This window comes from Hyperolius riggenbachi, chromosome 3, assembly GCF_040937935.1.
Source record: "Hyperolius riggenbachi isolate aHypRig1 chromosome 3, aHypRig1.pri, whole genome shotgun sequence".
Taxonomy (NCBI): domain Eukaryota; kingdom Metazoa; phylum Chordata; class Amphibia; order Anura; family Hyperoliidae; genus Hyperolius; species Hyperolius riggenbachi.
The window spans coordinates 247,072,035-247,090,322 of record NC_090648.1 but is presented as its reverse complement, the minus strand read 5'-3'; the positions used below and the strand labels follow the sequence as shown (position 1 = coordinate 247,090,322).

General features: G+C 42.2%; 1 protein-coding gene across 1 annotated transcript in view; it reads right to left on the bottom strand.

Moving 5' to 3' along the window:
* LOC137563529 (calcium/calmodulin-dependent protein kinase type 1D) overlaps positions 1-18,288 on the bottom strand; it is a 420,545-nt gene that overhangs the window by 21,060 nt on the left and 381,197 nt on the right. The window contains exons 7-10 of the mRNA XM_068276106.1: positions 17,430-17,542; positions 10,968-11,046; positions 8,903-8,990; positions 4,633-4,765 (exon numbers count right to left, since the gene is read on the bottom strand). Coding sequence (XP_068132207.1) covers positions 4,633-4,765; positions 8,903-8,990; positions 10,968-11,046; positions 17,430-17,542 — 413 coding nt within the window. The remainder of the gene's footprint in view (positions 1-4,632; positions 4,766-8,902; positions 8,991-10,967; positions 11,047-17,429; positions 17,543-18,288) is intronic.

Here is an 18,288-nt window from a genome sequence, read left to right as displayed (position 1 = left end):
CCACCCACACCAATAGATCGCCCGCAGATCCGACATCAGATCACCTCCCAAATCCATTGTTTACATCTATTCTCTCCTCTAAACACCCACTAATTACCCATCAATCACCCCCTATCACCACCTGTCACTGTTACCTATCAGATCAGACCCTAATCTGCCCCTTGCGGGCACCCAATCACCCGCCCACACGCTCAGATTGCCCTCAGACCCCCCCCCCTTATCAATTCGCCAGTGCATTAATTACATCTGTTCTTCCCTGTAATAACCCACTGATCACCTGCCAATCACCTGCCAATCACCTATCACCCATCAATCACCCCCTGTCACCCCCTGTCACTGCCACCCATCAATCAGCCCCTAACCTGCCCCTTGCGGGCAATCTGATCACCCACCCACACCATCCGATCGCCTGCAGACCCGCAGTCAGATCACCTCCCAAGTGCATTGCATCTGTTCTCTCCTCTAAACACCCACTAATTACCCATCAATCACCCCCTGTCACTGCTACCCATCAGATTAGACCCCCATCTGCCCCTAGGGCACCCAATCACCCCCCCACACCTTTAGACCCCAGCCCTGATCACCTCGCCATTGCATTACTTGCATCTATTCCCCCCACTAATCACACCTTGAGACACCCATCAATCACCTCCTGTCACTACCTGTCACCCCCTAGCACACCTACCCATCAGATCAGGCCCTAATTTGCCCCGTGTGGGCTCCTGATCACTCGGCCAAACCCTCAGATCCCCCTCAGACCCCCTTCCGATCACCTCCCCAGTGCATTGAGTGCATCTATTTTCCCCTCTAATCACCCCCTGAGACACCTATCAATCACCTCCTGTCACCCCCCTAGCACTCCTATCCATCAGATCAGGCCTAATACAACCTGTCATCTAAAAGGCCACCCTGCTTATGACCGGTTCCACAAAATTCGGCCCCTCATAGACCACCTGTCATCAAAATTTGCAGATGCTTATACCCCTGAACAGTCATTTTGAGACATTTGGTTTCCAGACTACTCACGGTTTTGGGCCCGTAAAATGCCAGGGCGGTATAGGAACCCCACAAGTGACCCCATTTTAGAAAAAAGACACCCCAAGGTATTCTGTTAGGTGTATGACGAGTTCATAGAAGATTTTATTTTTTGTCAAAAGTTAGCGGAAATTGATTTTTATTCACCATACTCCTAACGGAATACCTTGGGGTGTCTTCTTTGTAAAATGGGGTCATTAGTGGGGTTCCTATACTGCCCTGGCATTTTAGAGGCCCTAAACCGTGAGGAGTAGTCTTGAAACAAAAATGACCTGTGAAATCCTAAAGGTACTCATTGGACTTTGGGCCCTTTAGCGCAGTTAGGGTGCAAAAAAGTGCCACACATGTGGTATTGCCGTACTCGGGAGAAGTAGTATAATGTGTTTTGGGGTGTATTTTTACACATACCCATGCTGGGTGGGAGAAATACCTCTGTAAATGACAATCTTTTGATTTTTTTACACACAATTGTCCATTTACAGAGTTATTTCTCCCACCCAGCATGGGTATGTGTAAAAATACACCCCAAAACACATTGTGCTACTTCTCCCGAGTACGGCGATACCACATGTGTGGCACTTTTTTGCACCCTAACTGCGCTAAAGGGCCCAAAGTCCAATGAGTACCTTTAGGATTTCACAGGTCATTTTGCGGAATTTGATTTCCAGACTACTCCTCATGGTTTAGGGCCCCTAAAATGCCAGGGCAGTATAGGAACCCCACAAATGACCCCATTTTAGAAAGAAGACACCCAAAGGTATTCCGTTAGGAGTATGGTGAGTTCATAGAAGTTTTTATTTTTTTGTCACAAGTTAGCGGAAATTTATTTTAATTGTTTTTTTTTCACAAAGTGTCATGTTCCGCTAACTTGTGACAAAAAATAAAATCTTCTATGAACTCACCATACTCCTAACGGAATACCTTGGGGTGTCTTCTTTCTAAAATGGGGTCATTTGTGGGGTTCCTATAATGCCCTGGCATTTTAGGGGCCCTAAACCATGAGGAGTAGTCTTGAAACCAAATGTCGCAAAATGACCTGTGAAATCCTAAAGGTACTCATTGGACTTGGGGCCTTTAGCGCAGTTAGGGTGCAAAAAAGTGCCACACATGTGGTATCGCCGTACTCAGGAGAAGTAGTATAATGTGTTTTGTGGTGTATTTTTACACATACCCATGCTGGGTGGGAGAAATAACTCTGTAAATGGACAATTGTGTGTAAAAAAAATGAAAACATTGTCATTTACAGAGATATTTCTCCCACCCAGCATGGGTATGTGTAAAAATACACCCCAAAACACATTATAGTACTTCTACTGAGTATGGCAATACCACATGTGTGGCACTTTTTGCAGCCTAACTGAGCTAAGGGGTCCAAAGTCCAATGAGCACCTTTAGACTTTACAGGGGTGCTTACAATTTAGCACCCCCCAAAATGTCAGGACAGTAAACACACCCCACAAATGACCCCATTTTGGAAAGTAGACACTTCAAGGTATTCAGAGAGGGGCATGGTGAGTCCGTGGCAAATTTCATTTTTTTTTGTCGCAAGTTAGCAGAAATGAAACTTTTTTTTTTTTGTCATTAAGTGTCATTTTCCGCTTACTTGTGACAAAAAATAATATCTTCTATGAACTCACTATGCCTCTCAGTGAATACTTTGGGATGTCTTCTTTCCAAATTGGGGTCATTTGGGGGGTATTTATACTATCCTGGAATTCTAGCCCCTCATGAAACATGACAGGGGGTCAGAAAAGTCATAGATGCTTGAAAATGGGAAAATTCACTTTTTGCACCATAGTTTGTAAACGCTATAACTTTTACCCAAACCAATAAATATACACTGAATGGGTTTTTTTTTTATCAAAAACATGTTTGTCCACATTTTTCGCGCTGCATGTATACAGAAATTTTACTTTATTTGAAAAATGTCAGCACAGAAAGTTAAAAAAATCATTTTTTTGCCAAAATTCATGTCTTTTTTGATGAATATAATAAAAAGTAAAAATCGCAGCAGCAATCAAATAGCACCAAAAGAAAGCTTTATTAGTGACAAGAAAAGGAGCCAAAATTCATTTAGGTGGTAGGTTGTATGAGCGAGCAATAAACCGTGAAAGCTGCAGTGGTCTGAATGGGGAAAAAGTGCCTGGTCCTTAAGGGGTAGAAAGACTGTGGTCCTCAAGTGGTTAAACCTCTGTGTTTAACCCTTCGAATGCTGGTCTAGTAAAAAAAAATGCTTTTTGCATATAATATGCTGTAAATAATATTTTAGAGCAAAGTTGAAATGCAGGGTTATATTCCGCTTTAATCTTTGTGCTTAGTAACTGCTACAACTGGAAAGCGGTACAAATTGTAATGAAACTCACTACCCAGAGAAATACCCATAAAGGCAACAAGGCTCTTTATACAGTTTCATATATAATAATAAGTTCATTTATTCCATGTCCGTCTCAAATGTAATTTGGTGACAGCCACAGTCTATTTTGGGTCTCGCAGGGCACTTCCTCAAACTTTACATACAAGAACAAGGTAATGGAGCCCACAATTAAAAGAAAATACCATTTGCTGGAGTGTGTAGAGAACAGGCAAAGACCAGCAAGCGGTGGTCTATTTGTGTGCTCCATTATCTTATTCTTGTACTGTATGCAAGACTTGAGGAAGGCTCCTGCAAGGGTTATATGTGGATCGGATATGAAAGATTCTGAGCAGATGCCTCCCCCACAATATTAACCCTTTTCTGACACATACTGTAATCCTAACCTTTCATCTTAATATTAATCATTCATGATTCCTAATCCTAACCTCCCTTCCTGATGTTCACCACTTCATGACATTTAACCTTAGCCTCCTCCTTACTAGCCACTCCTTCTTGACACCTAACATTAACCCTTTTCTTAATGTCCACCCCTTCCTGATGCTTACATTTAATCCTGTACCCCTAACATTTAACACTAACCTACTGAAAAACTATTCCCCACTCTCCTAACCCTAACTGATACCAATCCTTAAACACTTCCCCTCCAGTGCCTGAACTACTAGCTGTCAGATGATATCCTCAGTGCCTGGGTTTTAGCTACACTAATCTGGTTGAACTCAATGGACGTATGTCATCTTTCAACCCAAATAACTATGTAACTATGATCTGGTGTGTACAGTGAAATTCTTCTATTTTTTACACAGTTAGAGGAAAAATTGGAGGGCAGTCTCCCCCAGATCATAAAGTGTGCTCCAAAAATATCAGCAGTAATATAAGAATGTTCACCTCCAATCAATCGCAAATTTTTATGTGTCCCAGTGAGTCAAACAGGTAGGGTCCAGATTCCTAGTGGACCAAATGTAAACCATGATCAAAGAAAGAACGACTCCACTTGGATGAATTGCAGACTTTGCTTTGAATTGATATTACAGTGACAGCACAACGTTTCAGTCATCCGGATCTTTAGCAATAGTCCGGATGACCGAAACATTGTACTTGCTATCACTGTGATATGAATAAAAGCAAAGTCTGCAATTTATCCAGGTGGAGTCCCGGTTTATGTTTTAATTGTACCCCAAATATATCAAACAGGTTTGGAATTAAGAATGATAGAGCATACTTACAATCTTTGTGACTTGTTCCATCTGGAAGAGAGCTTGAAGGACTGTGACCACTGGACATATGTGAACTGTCCTGGCTGCTTCCAAGGTGCAATCTTCTCATATGTCTGACTACTGCCGTAGCATTGAATGCTTGCTAGAAGATGACAGAGTCAGGGAATTATTTGGGTGAACAGATGAAGCATATCTACATGTGGACTGTTGTTATGCTGACATAACCCTATAAAAGTAGAGCGGACCAGCACCCAAATGGAGATAGAACGTGTGCTTCAGCAGAACGGACCTTTTAAAAAAAAGGGGGGTCTGGAAATAGTGCAAGCAAAGCATTCTGCAACACCACATAAGTAAATATAGCTCTTTAGAAAGAGCCAACACAGCTTGAAAAAGTACGGCAAGTCTTAAACAGTGTCTGCCGCTGTTCATGGCTACCTTTCAATTTTACAGTAGGAGAACAGAGGCGCCAGCAGAATAAAAGTGGATAAAACCTTTAAAATTTGCTAGGAGGAAGTGGTGGACTTACCTCCATAAAGCAGACACGAAAGACTGTCTGAAAAATTGCAATCAAATTTACTATAAAGTACTCCAAAAGTGCATCGCGTTTCGCAGGCCGAGCCCGCAGGCGGGGACAAAACAGAATTCCAGCAATAGCAGGTGTAGCGCCTCAGTTGATCCACTGAGGCGCTACACCTGCTATTGCTGGAATTCTGTTTTGTCCCCACGTTTATTGCCTGATGACGCGGGCTCGGCCTGAGAAACGCGTTGCACTTTTGGGGTACTTTATAATAAATGTGATTGCTACTTTTCAGACAGTCTTTCGTGTCTGCTTTATGGAGGTAAGTCCACCACTTACTCCTTGCAAATTTTAAAGGTTTTATCCACTTTTATTCTGCTGGCGCCTCTGTTCTCCTACTGCAAAATCGTGTCCACCCCTGGTGGAGGGGTGATCTACCCCTTTTTCTCATCTACAGAGAGCGACTTCTTAGCCCTGAGTGAGGACAGGTCTAATCTCCTCACCTGCTTATACAGTGGTTGCCTGTGTGGTAACCCACGTTTGTGAGTATATTCTTCTTACTGATTTGCCTTACTTCGTTTATGTTTTAACATACTACACTATATTGGGCTCTCGGTTTCTCTACATTTTACCTTTTAATTTTAACTTAATAAAGAGCTATGTTTACTTAGGTGGTGCTGCAGAATCCTTTGCTGACATAACCATATACCATCCTATTTTGGTCAGCTATCTTATAATAGTCTCCCTGCTGACATAACTGTTTTCACTATGATTGTCATCTCATCCAATCATCAAGCAGTTGCATTTGGTGTGCCCCCTGTTGGCAATGCCATACTCCACAATGTAAATTAGTACCTATGATGTGTCAGGTGCTTATTTTTTGTGTGTCATTGAGTTTGGCTACTATATAGCTAAATGACAGCATTCACCTATGCAATAGCAGGTGCAGTGTGTGTAGCAGAGTGTTGTCTATTGGTTACAGTATGTGGCAATGGGTTGACAGGAGCTTATTTTGGGTGCTGACAATGGCAATTCAATAGCAAGTATTCAACTATAATGTACCGGAGTGTCAGCCATCGTCTATACAGCACCAGGCGTTGTCATGTAATCACTGCTGGAACTGCAACCAGGGACGCAGAATTTTCTACATCAAGGTCAGCAGTAGCAGCTTTCATAACCTCTCAATTTTGGTTCATTTTAACCTCTTGACGTCCAGCTAACGCCGTTTGGCGTAAACTGGTCGTCTGCGGGTTTCCATGCTTTCCATGTCCGTTCACGGAGGGTGTCTCCGTGAACAGCCGGAGAGCCGCCGATCGCAGCTCGCCGGCAAAATGTAAACACGCGGGGAAGAAATCCCCGCTGTTTACATCATACGGCGCTGCTGCGCAGCAGCGCCGTAAGGCAGATCGGCAATCCCCGGCCTCTGATTGGCTGGGGATCGCCGGCCTATGATAGGCTGAAGCCTATCCTTCAATGCGCAGGAGGGATATCCGTCCTGCGCAGCTCACGGGGGGGAGGGAGAGGGAGGGAGAGGGACGGAGCGCAGAGAACGCTGTGGAAGGGGGCTTTGAAGAGCCCCCCCCCGCAAACTGCAGCAAGCCGGCGGCGATCAGACCCCCCTAGCAGGACATCCCCCTAGTGGGGAAAAAAGGGGGTAAGTCTGATCGCCCTGGCTCTATCCTGATCTGTGCTGCGGGCTGGAGAGCCCACGCAGCACAGATCAGCCATAAATCCCCTGGTCGTCAAGTGGTTTTAAACTGAGGAATTTAATGCATCACAGGTTTTATTTCACACTAGGGGACCTAAGTCCATTTAAAATGGGCTCTAGGTCTGTCCTGCATATCAGTGCGCATGCGCGTGTGGCCGCCATGTGCGCGACCGCACCAACAGCCGCCCGCCCCCCTGTCCCAACACATGTGCAGTAGCACAAAACCACAACGGACAGGAGGTGGATGACGCAGGGACACTTTGGGTTTTATTAATGGTTTGTAAATGCGTTTCAACAGGATTAATAAGAAAAAAAATGGAAAAAAGTCATTATTTCTCAGTTTTCGGCCATTATAGCTTTAAAATAATCCACGCTACCATAATTAAAACCTATGTATTTTATTTGCCCGTATGTCTCGGTTATTATACCATTTACATTTTGTCCCTATCACAATGTATGGCGCCAATATTTTATTTGGAAATAAAGGTGCATTGTTTCCGTTTTGCGCCCATCACTATTTACAAGCTTATAATTTTAAAAATGTTCGTAGTATTCCCCCTTCAAATGCATATTTAAAAAGTTCAGACCCTTAGGTAACTATTTATGTCTCTTTTTTTTTTTTAATTGTAATTTTTTTTTTTCATTAAAAATTTTATTTGGGGAATATTTTGGTGTGGGACATAAACAGTTAGTTTTTAATGTTGTTTATGTGTAAAGTGTAATGTAAAAAATGTGTAGATGTAGTTTTACTATTTGGCCACAAGATGGCCACCTTCATTTTCATTTTCCATTTTCTTTCACGCTAAGCGGAAGTACAAGGACGATGCTGAGATTTTTACGGGCAGAAGAGCCGAAGCCTCACGGGTGACCGCTTCGGTTTTTCTGCAGGGGACAGGGATTGGTGATCGGGAACCATGTTCCCTTTCACTGATCCCAGGGCTACCCGGGGGACACAGCGGGGACACGGGGGCGCGGCCTCAATCGCGCGCTGAAGCGCGGGTGCACAGCAGAGCAGCCGCCCGGACGTGAGCTTCACATCTGGGCGGCTGAAATGGTTAATCCAAGCCATGCACTGATGAGGACCAACTAGTCTGAAAGTCTGTATGCATGTTGGATTATCTTGTGGCCCTGTACAATTACAGTAACGAGCTGACACATCATTGAATTCCAGCGGTTCTGGAGGTGTGTTTAGCTTTCAGGGAGTACCCCAGTACAGTGATGTACTGGGGGACAATTTAGAGCTCACTCCAACCTGAATAATTACAAATATGGCCGCGGCGGCAGCCCCAGGACCAGCTAACGCCGATTGGCGTAAAGTCCTGGGGCAGCAGTTTGCAGGAGATGGGCGCGCAGAGCTCCGCCTTCAGTCTCCAAGCGGAAGACTGTTACACGGCGAAACCGCTGTGTATTTACATGTACAGCGCTGCGATCAGCAGCAGCGCTGTACTGGGGACAGCCGTGTCACACGGCTGTCCCTCTGGGGGACAAGAGAGCGATCGGCTCTCATAGGCAGAAGCCTATGACAGCCGATCGCCATAATTGGCTGGCTGGAGGGAGGGAGGGATAGATTTTAAAGAAACAGTTTTTAAAAAAAACAAAAACAAACAATCATGTTTATTAAAAAATAAATAAACACGGGGGGAGCGATCAGACCCCACCAACAGAGAGCTCTGTTGGTGGGGAGAAAAGGGGGGGGGAATCACTTGTGTGCAGAGTTGTATGGCCCTGCAGCTTGGCCTTAAAGCTGCAGTGGCCAATTAAACTGAAATTAGCCTGGTCACTAGGGGGGTTTAACACCATGGTCCTCAAGAGGTTAAGCACATTTCTGTTTTGCATAGCATTTTAGTAAGAGGGCTTTTAGATCATTTGTAGCCCCTTACACAGTCCTAGGAGTTCTGGTTCACCATGAGCTTGCTGGGTAATCTGTAACTGCTATACTACACTGTTCTACATTCTTCAGTGGTAAAAGCTGCTGCTCATTATACAATACAAGGCTTTACATTTATCTTTAGTAATTAAAATAAATGATAGTAGCAATCTGTGCAATAACTTACCCTCCATTTACTTTTTGCAAAATTTTTACGGATTTGAGCACTGACAGATTCGTGGATATTTTTACACAGAGCCGTGTCACCAGCAATCCTGGAAAATATTGAGCACAAGTTAATTGATTTCCCAGTAACAATACTTTTGCCAAGTCATTCATTTAACTACTATAAGCCCCACCAGTCTTGGACAAGGTAAACATTCCAACAAAATTTTAATATAGATGACTTAAAATCAGTTTTGTTGCTTATAATTAAACTTACATTTTCTTTACTCCATTCAACATCTATCTACATGCATGCAGGTCCAGATGACATGTTTGGTCAGTGGAATAAAATTCCAATTCTCCAGAGCTCTAGTCTTAGACACATACTTCAGGAACCTATTCTGTTTAGTATCCATTCCATTCACTGGTCCTGGGTGACTAAAGTACTGAACTTATTGTCCAATATCTGCAGCACTCATGTGAAATATTATACATAACATACCCATTCTCAGAGTCAGAATCCTAATGCAACAGCAGCTGGAACTAATTACAGTAGTTGCCATTCTTAGAAGTTGTTTTCTGCATCCTGCCTTATTGTCTTATGATACAGTGACTTTGTGCACATTAATCTCTTGCTATGACTGCAGGTGAGTCCCCCTGAGTTATTCTTACCCACAAATGCTCAAGCAAGACTTCCTAATTTTATGTATAACCAAAAACAGCAGCTGTTTTGAAAATAGGAAATAGAATTCACCCACTTATCGTTCTCACACAGGGACCTATTAAAACTAATCCAGTAAGCTCATTATATGTAAAACAAGCATTTTTTAAACAGATTTGGATACAATGAATAATGCAATAATTCATTATTTCACTTGCGAGAGGCAAGAAAATTTCGAAAACACAATTAAAACACTGAAATACAATAAATGGTGTGTAGGTAGTATACATATACTGTATGACAGATCTTCATTATGTACCGTAAGTGACTGCAACACAGGAAACATGTCATTTAACGTGCAGTTCACTCTGGAACAAAAGCACATTTTAAATGTATGTGTATACATGTATTTTAAATTGTTAATTTTTTGTTGCGATAGTGGTTCTTTTAAAGGGAGTCTGAAGCGAAAAGAAAAGAAAAAAACAGATTCTTACCCAAGGAGAGGGACGGCTGTCGGTCATATGGAGCCTTCCCATTCTCCTCTTGGTCTCTGTGTTCCCCTGCAGGCCCCCCCCCCCCCGTCTCTTTCGCATTGGTTGGGCTTCGGCAGTCTTCGGAAGCACTCAAGCTTCTGAAGACAGGCCGCTCCGTCCCTCGCGCAATCGCATGAGCACAGTATAGAGCCGCCAGTCTTTCGGGAGCCCAAGTGCTTCCGAAGACTCCCACGGTGGGATATTTGAATGGAGGAGCCAGCGGGGGAACGAAGACACCATGAGGTGAATGGAAAGGCTTTATAGCACCCAGAGCCTTCCCTCTCCTTAGGAGAGTATCTGTTTTTTATTTTAATTTTCACTTCAGACTTGCTTTAAGCTGCAGATATCAGGGATCTAATGTTCATAGCAGCTGGAATGGTGTTTCTTGACACTGCACTGCTGCTCTCTCGAGCTACTAGATACAACAGTGCGGAAAGCAGAAAAACAGCACACTCATTTCACTGCAGAGGGCATTATTTATCACTTGCACAGAAGATGGAAAATGGAGGAGCAGTAACAGGTATGCAGATAAGCTAAACAATGGGTACAGCCACACTGGGTCCTCAGTATCTGCAGGTTTGGTGAGGGTTGCAGTGGGGGCAGTGCATGAATTAGAAAATTAGAAAGTCTTTGATAAGTGTTGGGGGGGGGGGGGGGGGTACGTAGTAAGTGGAAATACATGTTGGGCAGAAGTAAGAGGGTGCAATTCTCTGATTTGCTTTGTTTTTAATAATTATTTATATTTTCTATATATTCAATACATAGTTCCGCATATGTCAGTGCTCTATAAACATTTAAATGCCTTGGCGCTAAAATAAAACTGTTGATCACAAATTCCTTAATCCTAATTGCTCTGTAATAAATGCTTTTAGCTGTATTTGTTGTGCATTTACCATGGATGTCGCAGTGCCTGTTCACAAGTGTACCTCTTGTTGGGGTCTTTTTCCATCAAATGGCTGATAAAGTCTTTAGCTGTTAGAAGACAGGATACATTTAAATGTACACAAAGGCATTGTACTGTGATATCCAGCAGCTGTTCCATTTATTTGTATTCACAGTCAGGAATTTACATTGTGATTTCACTTTGCAGTGGGTTTATTTGCAGAATATCAGTCACTTATTTGTAAAAAAATAAATAAAAAAAAAATACATTAAAGCAAACTGAAATCATGATTAATATCCCATCACGTAATCCTCGCCTGCCGTTCAAGTAATCTCATGCGTTGGTATTCTTCAGAAGCAACAAATGTGTTCAGTTATTACTCAAAGCATGACGTACAGAGGCTTTATTAGCAGCCATGAGTGTACTCAGCCTAAGACCTCTTTCAGACTGAACTGTGCGTATCCCGAGCAGTTCAGCATCCTGTATGCCGCTCATGAGTGCAATTCGGGTGCAATGTAAATGCTGTCCTATGACAGCAGTTGTAACACCATGCGAGACAGCGCTTGACACACTGTGGCATTACCCAGCGGCAGTGGACTGCAACATGTCTTGTATAAGCACAGCTGCCGACGCACTCAGATGCGACTCCGTGAAGGGGCTGCCTGTCCAGCACCGGTACCAAGTGCTAGCAAGCGCTCCGCTGGTACAGGAGAGCAGCTGAAAGATGGTGGTTTCATCACCTGTCAGCCGCCTGTCTGAAAGAAGCTTTACTCTGCCAGCTGTTGCACTACAATACTAAACTCCCATTGAGAAAACATTGCTAAAACACAGGTGCTATCTACTGAGGCTTATTCCCTTTATGCAGGTGTATACCAGAAGTGTTGCTTTTTCTCACAAAACACGTGTGATTTCCTATGGCAGAAAGTCAGCTGCTGTTAGCAAAAAGTGAGCAAACATTGCAGATTCGACCTCTGAAAAACACTGCTGTTTTCTGCTGACTCAAGTGCGACCCTTTTCTAAAAAGATCATGGGGTTGATTCACTATAACAAATAGCGTGCATTATCAGAGTTAACACACCTTATCAGAGTAGCATAGCTACCAACTTATGCCTGATAATTGGCAATGACTAGAGCTCTACTTGTCCTGCCCTGTGCCCCTACGGGTCCAATCACTTTAAAGTAAATTATCCCCGCACTTTGAGTGGCCCAATAGACTGCCTGTCACTTGATAGGGAACTTGAAAGGCAGCCTATTGAGCCTATCAAAGTGCAAGGATAATGTCCTTTAAAGTGACTGGATCCGCACGGGCTCAGGGCAGGAAGAGTGGAGCTCTCGTCATTGCCAATTAGCAGGTATAAGTTTGTAGCACTCACTATACTACCTTGATAAGGCATGTTAACTCGGATAAGGCACGCCCCTTGTTATAGTGAATCAACCCACAGGTGTTAGATTCAATCTGATTATTGAATATAAATTAAATAAAAAAAAAAAAAACACGGTGCTTTTACCCGGTCTACAACAAATCTGATAGTATATGAGTACTTTAATTGTACTTATTGATATAAGTGTACAGAGTTCAGACTATGACACCTGGACTAATTTATCAAGACAGGTGCAAAGAAAACTGGAGCTAAATAGGACCAGTAATTACTGTATTTTTTGGACCATAAGACGCACTTTTTCTCCCAAAAAATTTGGTAGAAAAAGTGTGTGTGTGTGTGTGTGTGTGTGTGTGTATTATGTATTATGGACCGAAGGCAAAAAAATAAAAAATAAAGGTTGTAAAAAAGTGCAGAGGTATGCAGAGAGCAACTTACCCATCCAGCGTTGCGCACCTCACTGCTTGTCCCCACGCCCCTCTTCTTTTGCATTATTTTGCATTCCCGCGTCCGTCTTCCTCTCTGCGTCCATCTTCTGGCTTTACTGTACAGTTCCAGAACCCCCGGGTCTGCGTGGCCTCCGCAATGCAGCCGGCTGATACTGGTGCACGTGCGCCGGGGTTAGGCTAGATGTCAAATGTGACCCCGGTGCACATGCGCTACCTGTGTACTAGCAGCTGCTGGACCAAGGCTGCATTGTGGAGGTCACACGGACGAGAACTGGAGACCTGGAGCTGTACAATGGCAGGCGGCCACTGTACAGCAAAGCCAGAAGATAGACGACAGGAAGAAGTAAGACAACTGAAGAAAAATGGAGCGCGCCATAGTGCGTTAAATGTTTAAGGGAATTTTATTAGCAGTTAAAATTTATACTCACAAACAAAGGAGTTAAAATCGCATATCAGCGGACAGCCAGCCGCATTCCTCAGCAGTGGAGGATGACGCGCTGTGGCTTCGTCAGATCTGACGAAGGCGCTGTGCGCCGAAACGCGTAATGACGTCACACATTCACTGAACCCAGCCACGCCCTCCTCACAGCGAGACGGAGCCCAGGACACCGGTATCCGCGCTGCTGGCCACATCACGTCATCCTCCACTGCTGAGGAAAGCGGCTGGCTGTCCGCTGATATGCGATTTTAACTCCTTTGTTTGTGAGTATAAATTTTAACTGCTAATAAAATTCTCTTAAACGTTTAACGCACTATGGCGCGCTCCATTTTTCTTCAGTTGTCTTGCTAACCACCCTACTCTGGAGCGCTGCAGTGCTGGAACTTCAAAGGGGAACCATCTGTGACTGTGCGACTTTTTGATCTGGAGCGCAGGATATCTTTGTGTGTTTGTGAAAGCCAGGAAAAAGTAGGATGCCAGGGAAAGAGGGTTGCCACGCCGGACCGGAACGAGGAGGGAGGAGTGTAGAGGCAGGATCAGGTAAGATCTGAAGTTAGGTGAGGGCCTCTAGTGTAGTGTAGCTTAGTTGGGAGTCTAGTGTGTAGTGTAGTGCAGTGTAGTATAGTGTGCAGTGTGTAGTGTTTACTCATTTACATCTATGTCATCAAATGAAGGAGAGATGTCCAGCACTGCTTAAAGGGAATCTGAAGTGAAAATAAACTTATGATATAATGATTTATATGTGTAGTACATCTAAGAAATAAAACATTAGCAGCAGAGATATGAGTCTAATATTGTTTCCAGTACAGGAAGAGTTAAAGAGAACCTGTACTGTGAAAATCTTACATAAATAAACGTACCAGCCTGTTTGCTGTCTTCTCCTAGCCCTCTCTGTGTCTATTTTGCCGCTCCCCGCTGCTTTATTGGCGATAAAATTAATTGTTTTTGTAAACAATGAAGATGGCCGCCAAACAGGAAATACATAATCAGAGCAGGTGCCTGTTTGCAGTGTCTCCTCTCAAGCCTGAATTGACTGCTGGAATGTTACTCCCAGTGTTGCCTTAGTTGCTTCTCTGGGCTTTGAACTGATCTTTCTGCACTCACAGCTGTTCACAAGGTCACAGCTCCATGAGCCTCAGACAGGCTGGCTGTGAGCAGAGACCATGCCTGTGACTCTTACACACAGCACACAGGAGATCAGAGAGGGGCGTGGAGGGGGAGTGCATAACTTCTCCCTATGACAGCAGAGGCAGCACATTCCTCCTTGGGTTGCCAAAGCTTGAGAAAGAAAAGACGATTAGATATATTACAGAGACAGTGCAACTAGAAAAGGCTGCAGTAATGCAGACCACAGCTATAGGAACTTATAGGATAGAAGAAATGAGGCTGACATTTTTGTTACAGAGTCTCTTTAAGAAACTCCAGTTGTTATCTTTGCAAAGAGCTTATCTGAGCTCCACGACTTTCTAAGTCGCAGAGAGCTCTGTCCTCTGAAGCTTATTATCTCAAGTGTCTGTCACTGTATTTATTTTTTCTGCAGAGTAAAGTTCAAAAGTTCAATAGCCTCCTCTGTGAAATCATTTAGAATGCTAAGTGTAGTGCGTAAATTGCAAACATTTGAGAAAGATACCATGCTATAACAAAAAAAAAAAAAAAAATTATATATATATATATATATATATATATATATATATATATATATATATATATATATATATATACTGAAAATAAAAATATGAGACAATTTTCTTTGCTAATAATGTTTTACTAATTGTCTGCACTGCACATACAATTCATCATAATTTTTTTTCCGCTTCCGCATTAAATATGGCCGCCAGGTCCTGCCGCGCCTGCGCAGTTCTCATAGCCACGAGTGCGGCTGCGCGGCTCTGAGTCCTCCTCCAGCCTCGTCATGGCTCCCGGCAGTCCCGTGGACGTAAATCGAGCAAGACTGCCGGGAGCCATGACGGGGCTGGAGAAGGACTCAGAGCTGCACAGCCGCACTCGTGGCTATGAGAACTGCGCAGGCGCAGCAGGACCTCGCGGCCATATTTGATGGGGCACATGCAGATGACCTGAGGGATCGGATTGGGTCCCGACCTCAGTAGGAAAATAAGCAGAAGACCACAGCTGAATGAAACAGAGGACGTGGATGGTGTCCTCTGTGACTAAAACTTGCAGCCAGGTATTTCACTTTTTTTTCAAACCGTTAGTCCTTTAAAGTTCCTGACAATTTTTGATAATTTAGCTCTGTCGTTTTGACACAGCAGTAACTTTTTAATTATCTATGACATCTTAGTGATACATATCTTGGTTTTTTTTTTCTTCAGTACAATCTAGGCTTTCTTTGGTCAATATTTTTCTCCCAAAACTTGTTTGTTTTATAGTCCATTTATGGGGAAAAATTGGGTGTAAATGCAAACAACTAATCCTAATTTTCACATTACAAGTTCCACAGTTATAAAACATTTACAAAAATTATTTGGCCCTTCCTGATGAAAACTATACCCCATATGCCACATTTTACTTCTAGCTGAGCATATGGCGGACCGTTATCCCCAATCTGCTCGTCTGTGGCAATCAAACGTGTTTGCTAGGGTGACAGTTCAGGGGGCATAGAGCTGTACAGATGCATAACTAGGCAATGGCAGAGTGTTACACCTGTAGAACATTGGGGCCTGAAACTTCCACCCTAACGATTGCATCCGATTGCTACTGGCGGCAGTCATTAAACGTTTATAAACAGGAATAGGTATTGCAGGGGTTAATAATGGGTTAATAGGCTAACTTTGGGTTAAAAATTAATGGGGAATTTAAAAAAATACTTTTTATTTTATTGGGCCCATGTCACTTTATTTATTTTTTTTTTACAACTTTTTTTTCACTTTATTGAATGATTGTTGCTAGCTAACAGCAACAATCATTCACAGGACCATTCACGTGACTATGCACGGTCACGCGGGAGCGCACACGTGCATGCTCAGCGGCAGACAGCGGGATTTAATGCAGGGTGTAGATTCTACTTCCTAGAACAGACAGGGGGACTAATTAGGACGTAGAATCTAAGTCCTGGAACCTTAACCAGTTAAAGAGTTATTGTTACAATTTGTTGTTATTTTAGCTTCAAAAGGTTTTCATTTGTCAAAAAAATTGAAATTATACAATAAAGAGCATTGGTATCTCCCCAAAGGGGATAATTTACATTATAGCTTATGCAATAAGAACAAATATTACTGAACATCAGCAATAACAGTAGTTTAAATGGTCACAGGTAACTGATCAACCAAAGGAAGGTTGTAGAAAGTCTTGCACATGCTATCAAGAATGAAATGGTAAGGAAGAGGTGGAATGGTTCAGGGTTATACAATTAACACACAAGACCGAAACCCAACATTGTAAGTATGGGTAAGCCAAGGCTGAAGGCTGTCAGGTTTTGGTAAATATGTCATTAGTATCATTAACTATAGCCAACAATCGCTCGGAAATCAGAACGTCTGTAATAATGCTTTTAGTTCAATAGTTCAGGTCAATAGAAAGAGTTGACTGTTGCTAAATTTGTTCTTATTTTAAGGTGCCCATTAATGGTACAATATTTTCCTTAGATGTGATCCTTAGATCAGACCTTTAAGATTGAATTGTACAGAAAACCATGCAGTAAAGTATGTGGATAAAATCGAACTGAAACGTCTATGGTTGATTAGAACACATAATTTTATTGATCAAATTATTAGTTTTTAAGATCATATCTGAAGAGATAAAGTGCTCTAATCAACCTGTTTATGGTAACAATCGATAATCACCTTCCAATTACTTACAATCACGCAAATCTTATCGAATGATTGCGTTTGAGGAAAATATTGCACTGTTAATGAGCATCTTTAGAGTCAAAGACTAATAACGACAGATACTTAATTATGTTATCTAATATTAGACTTGATTATAAGTGATTAGCAATTAGAGTATATAGTAGTAGAATTAAAAATATAATGTTCAACTGTAGGTAAATAAATTGATTTTACAGTATACACAGTGTACAATGCCAAGATTATAATACTATAATATAATGCTATTATCTAGTTCATATATGACAATTAAGAATTTTGCTCATGTGAATGCGTAGTGTGGGTCATTTTCCTACTCTGCAATTTATATAAAAATAAAACAAAAAACCTGAAGAAACCCAATAGATGAATGTATATACCAACCTGAATCCGATATATCATCCCAATACGGAGAATCAAATTCATAATCTGCCTTTAGGATCTGTTCAAACAGCTTGGAGTCATTTTCATCATAGAAAGGTGGATATCCACAGAGGCTGAAACAATATATACTGATTAAAGACAATGTTTTTCTGAAAACAGAATGTATGCAGTAATAATAAACTGTATACAGTATTATGCCGCCCATGCTTTTTTTACTAAAGCCATGAAGGACAGTTCCATCTTTGGAATAATTACTGCAGTCAGGGCTGCAAAATCTCAAAAGCTAAAAACTGCTACAAAAGCGGCAGTATAGGATGTCCAAATATAGAGTTTCCAGACAGGCCAGAGCAACACAGACAGCAATCTCTATAAAACAGAGTTTTGTTATAAAACAACAGGAAACATAATAAATGGAACATAATTCATCTAACGCATTTTCTTTCAATGGAGTTTTTGAAAGAAACCACAATAACCCAAACAACCACAGTCTGGAGGTAATTATTACTCATTACCCTCTGGCAATAACGCAAGTCTGATAAGTATATTCTTGGATTGCATTGTGTGTTAAATCTCTGGTAATGGCAGATATTCAGCTATGTCTCCTAAATATAACCTTCCTTTCTACATAAAAAGCCCAGATGTCAGCACAATATTAAACGGATCTGCAATTTTTATTGTACTTTGTGAAACATTAACAATACCATGCGCACTATAAATTCAAACTCCGCTATATTGATTTTCAGATGTTAGCATGTGAATCAGTGTTTTATCGGAGTCCAAAAGTGGAGTACAAAATTAATTTACAACTATTTGAGTGGAGTGCTGGGAAATAACTTTTTTCTGATGAATTAAACTGAAT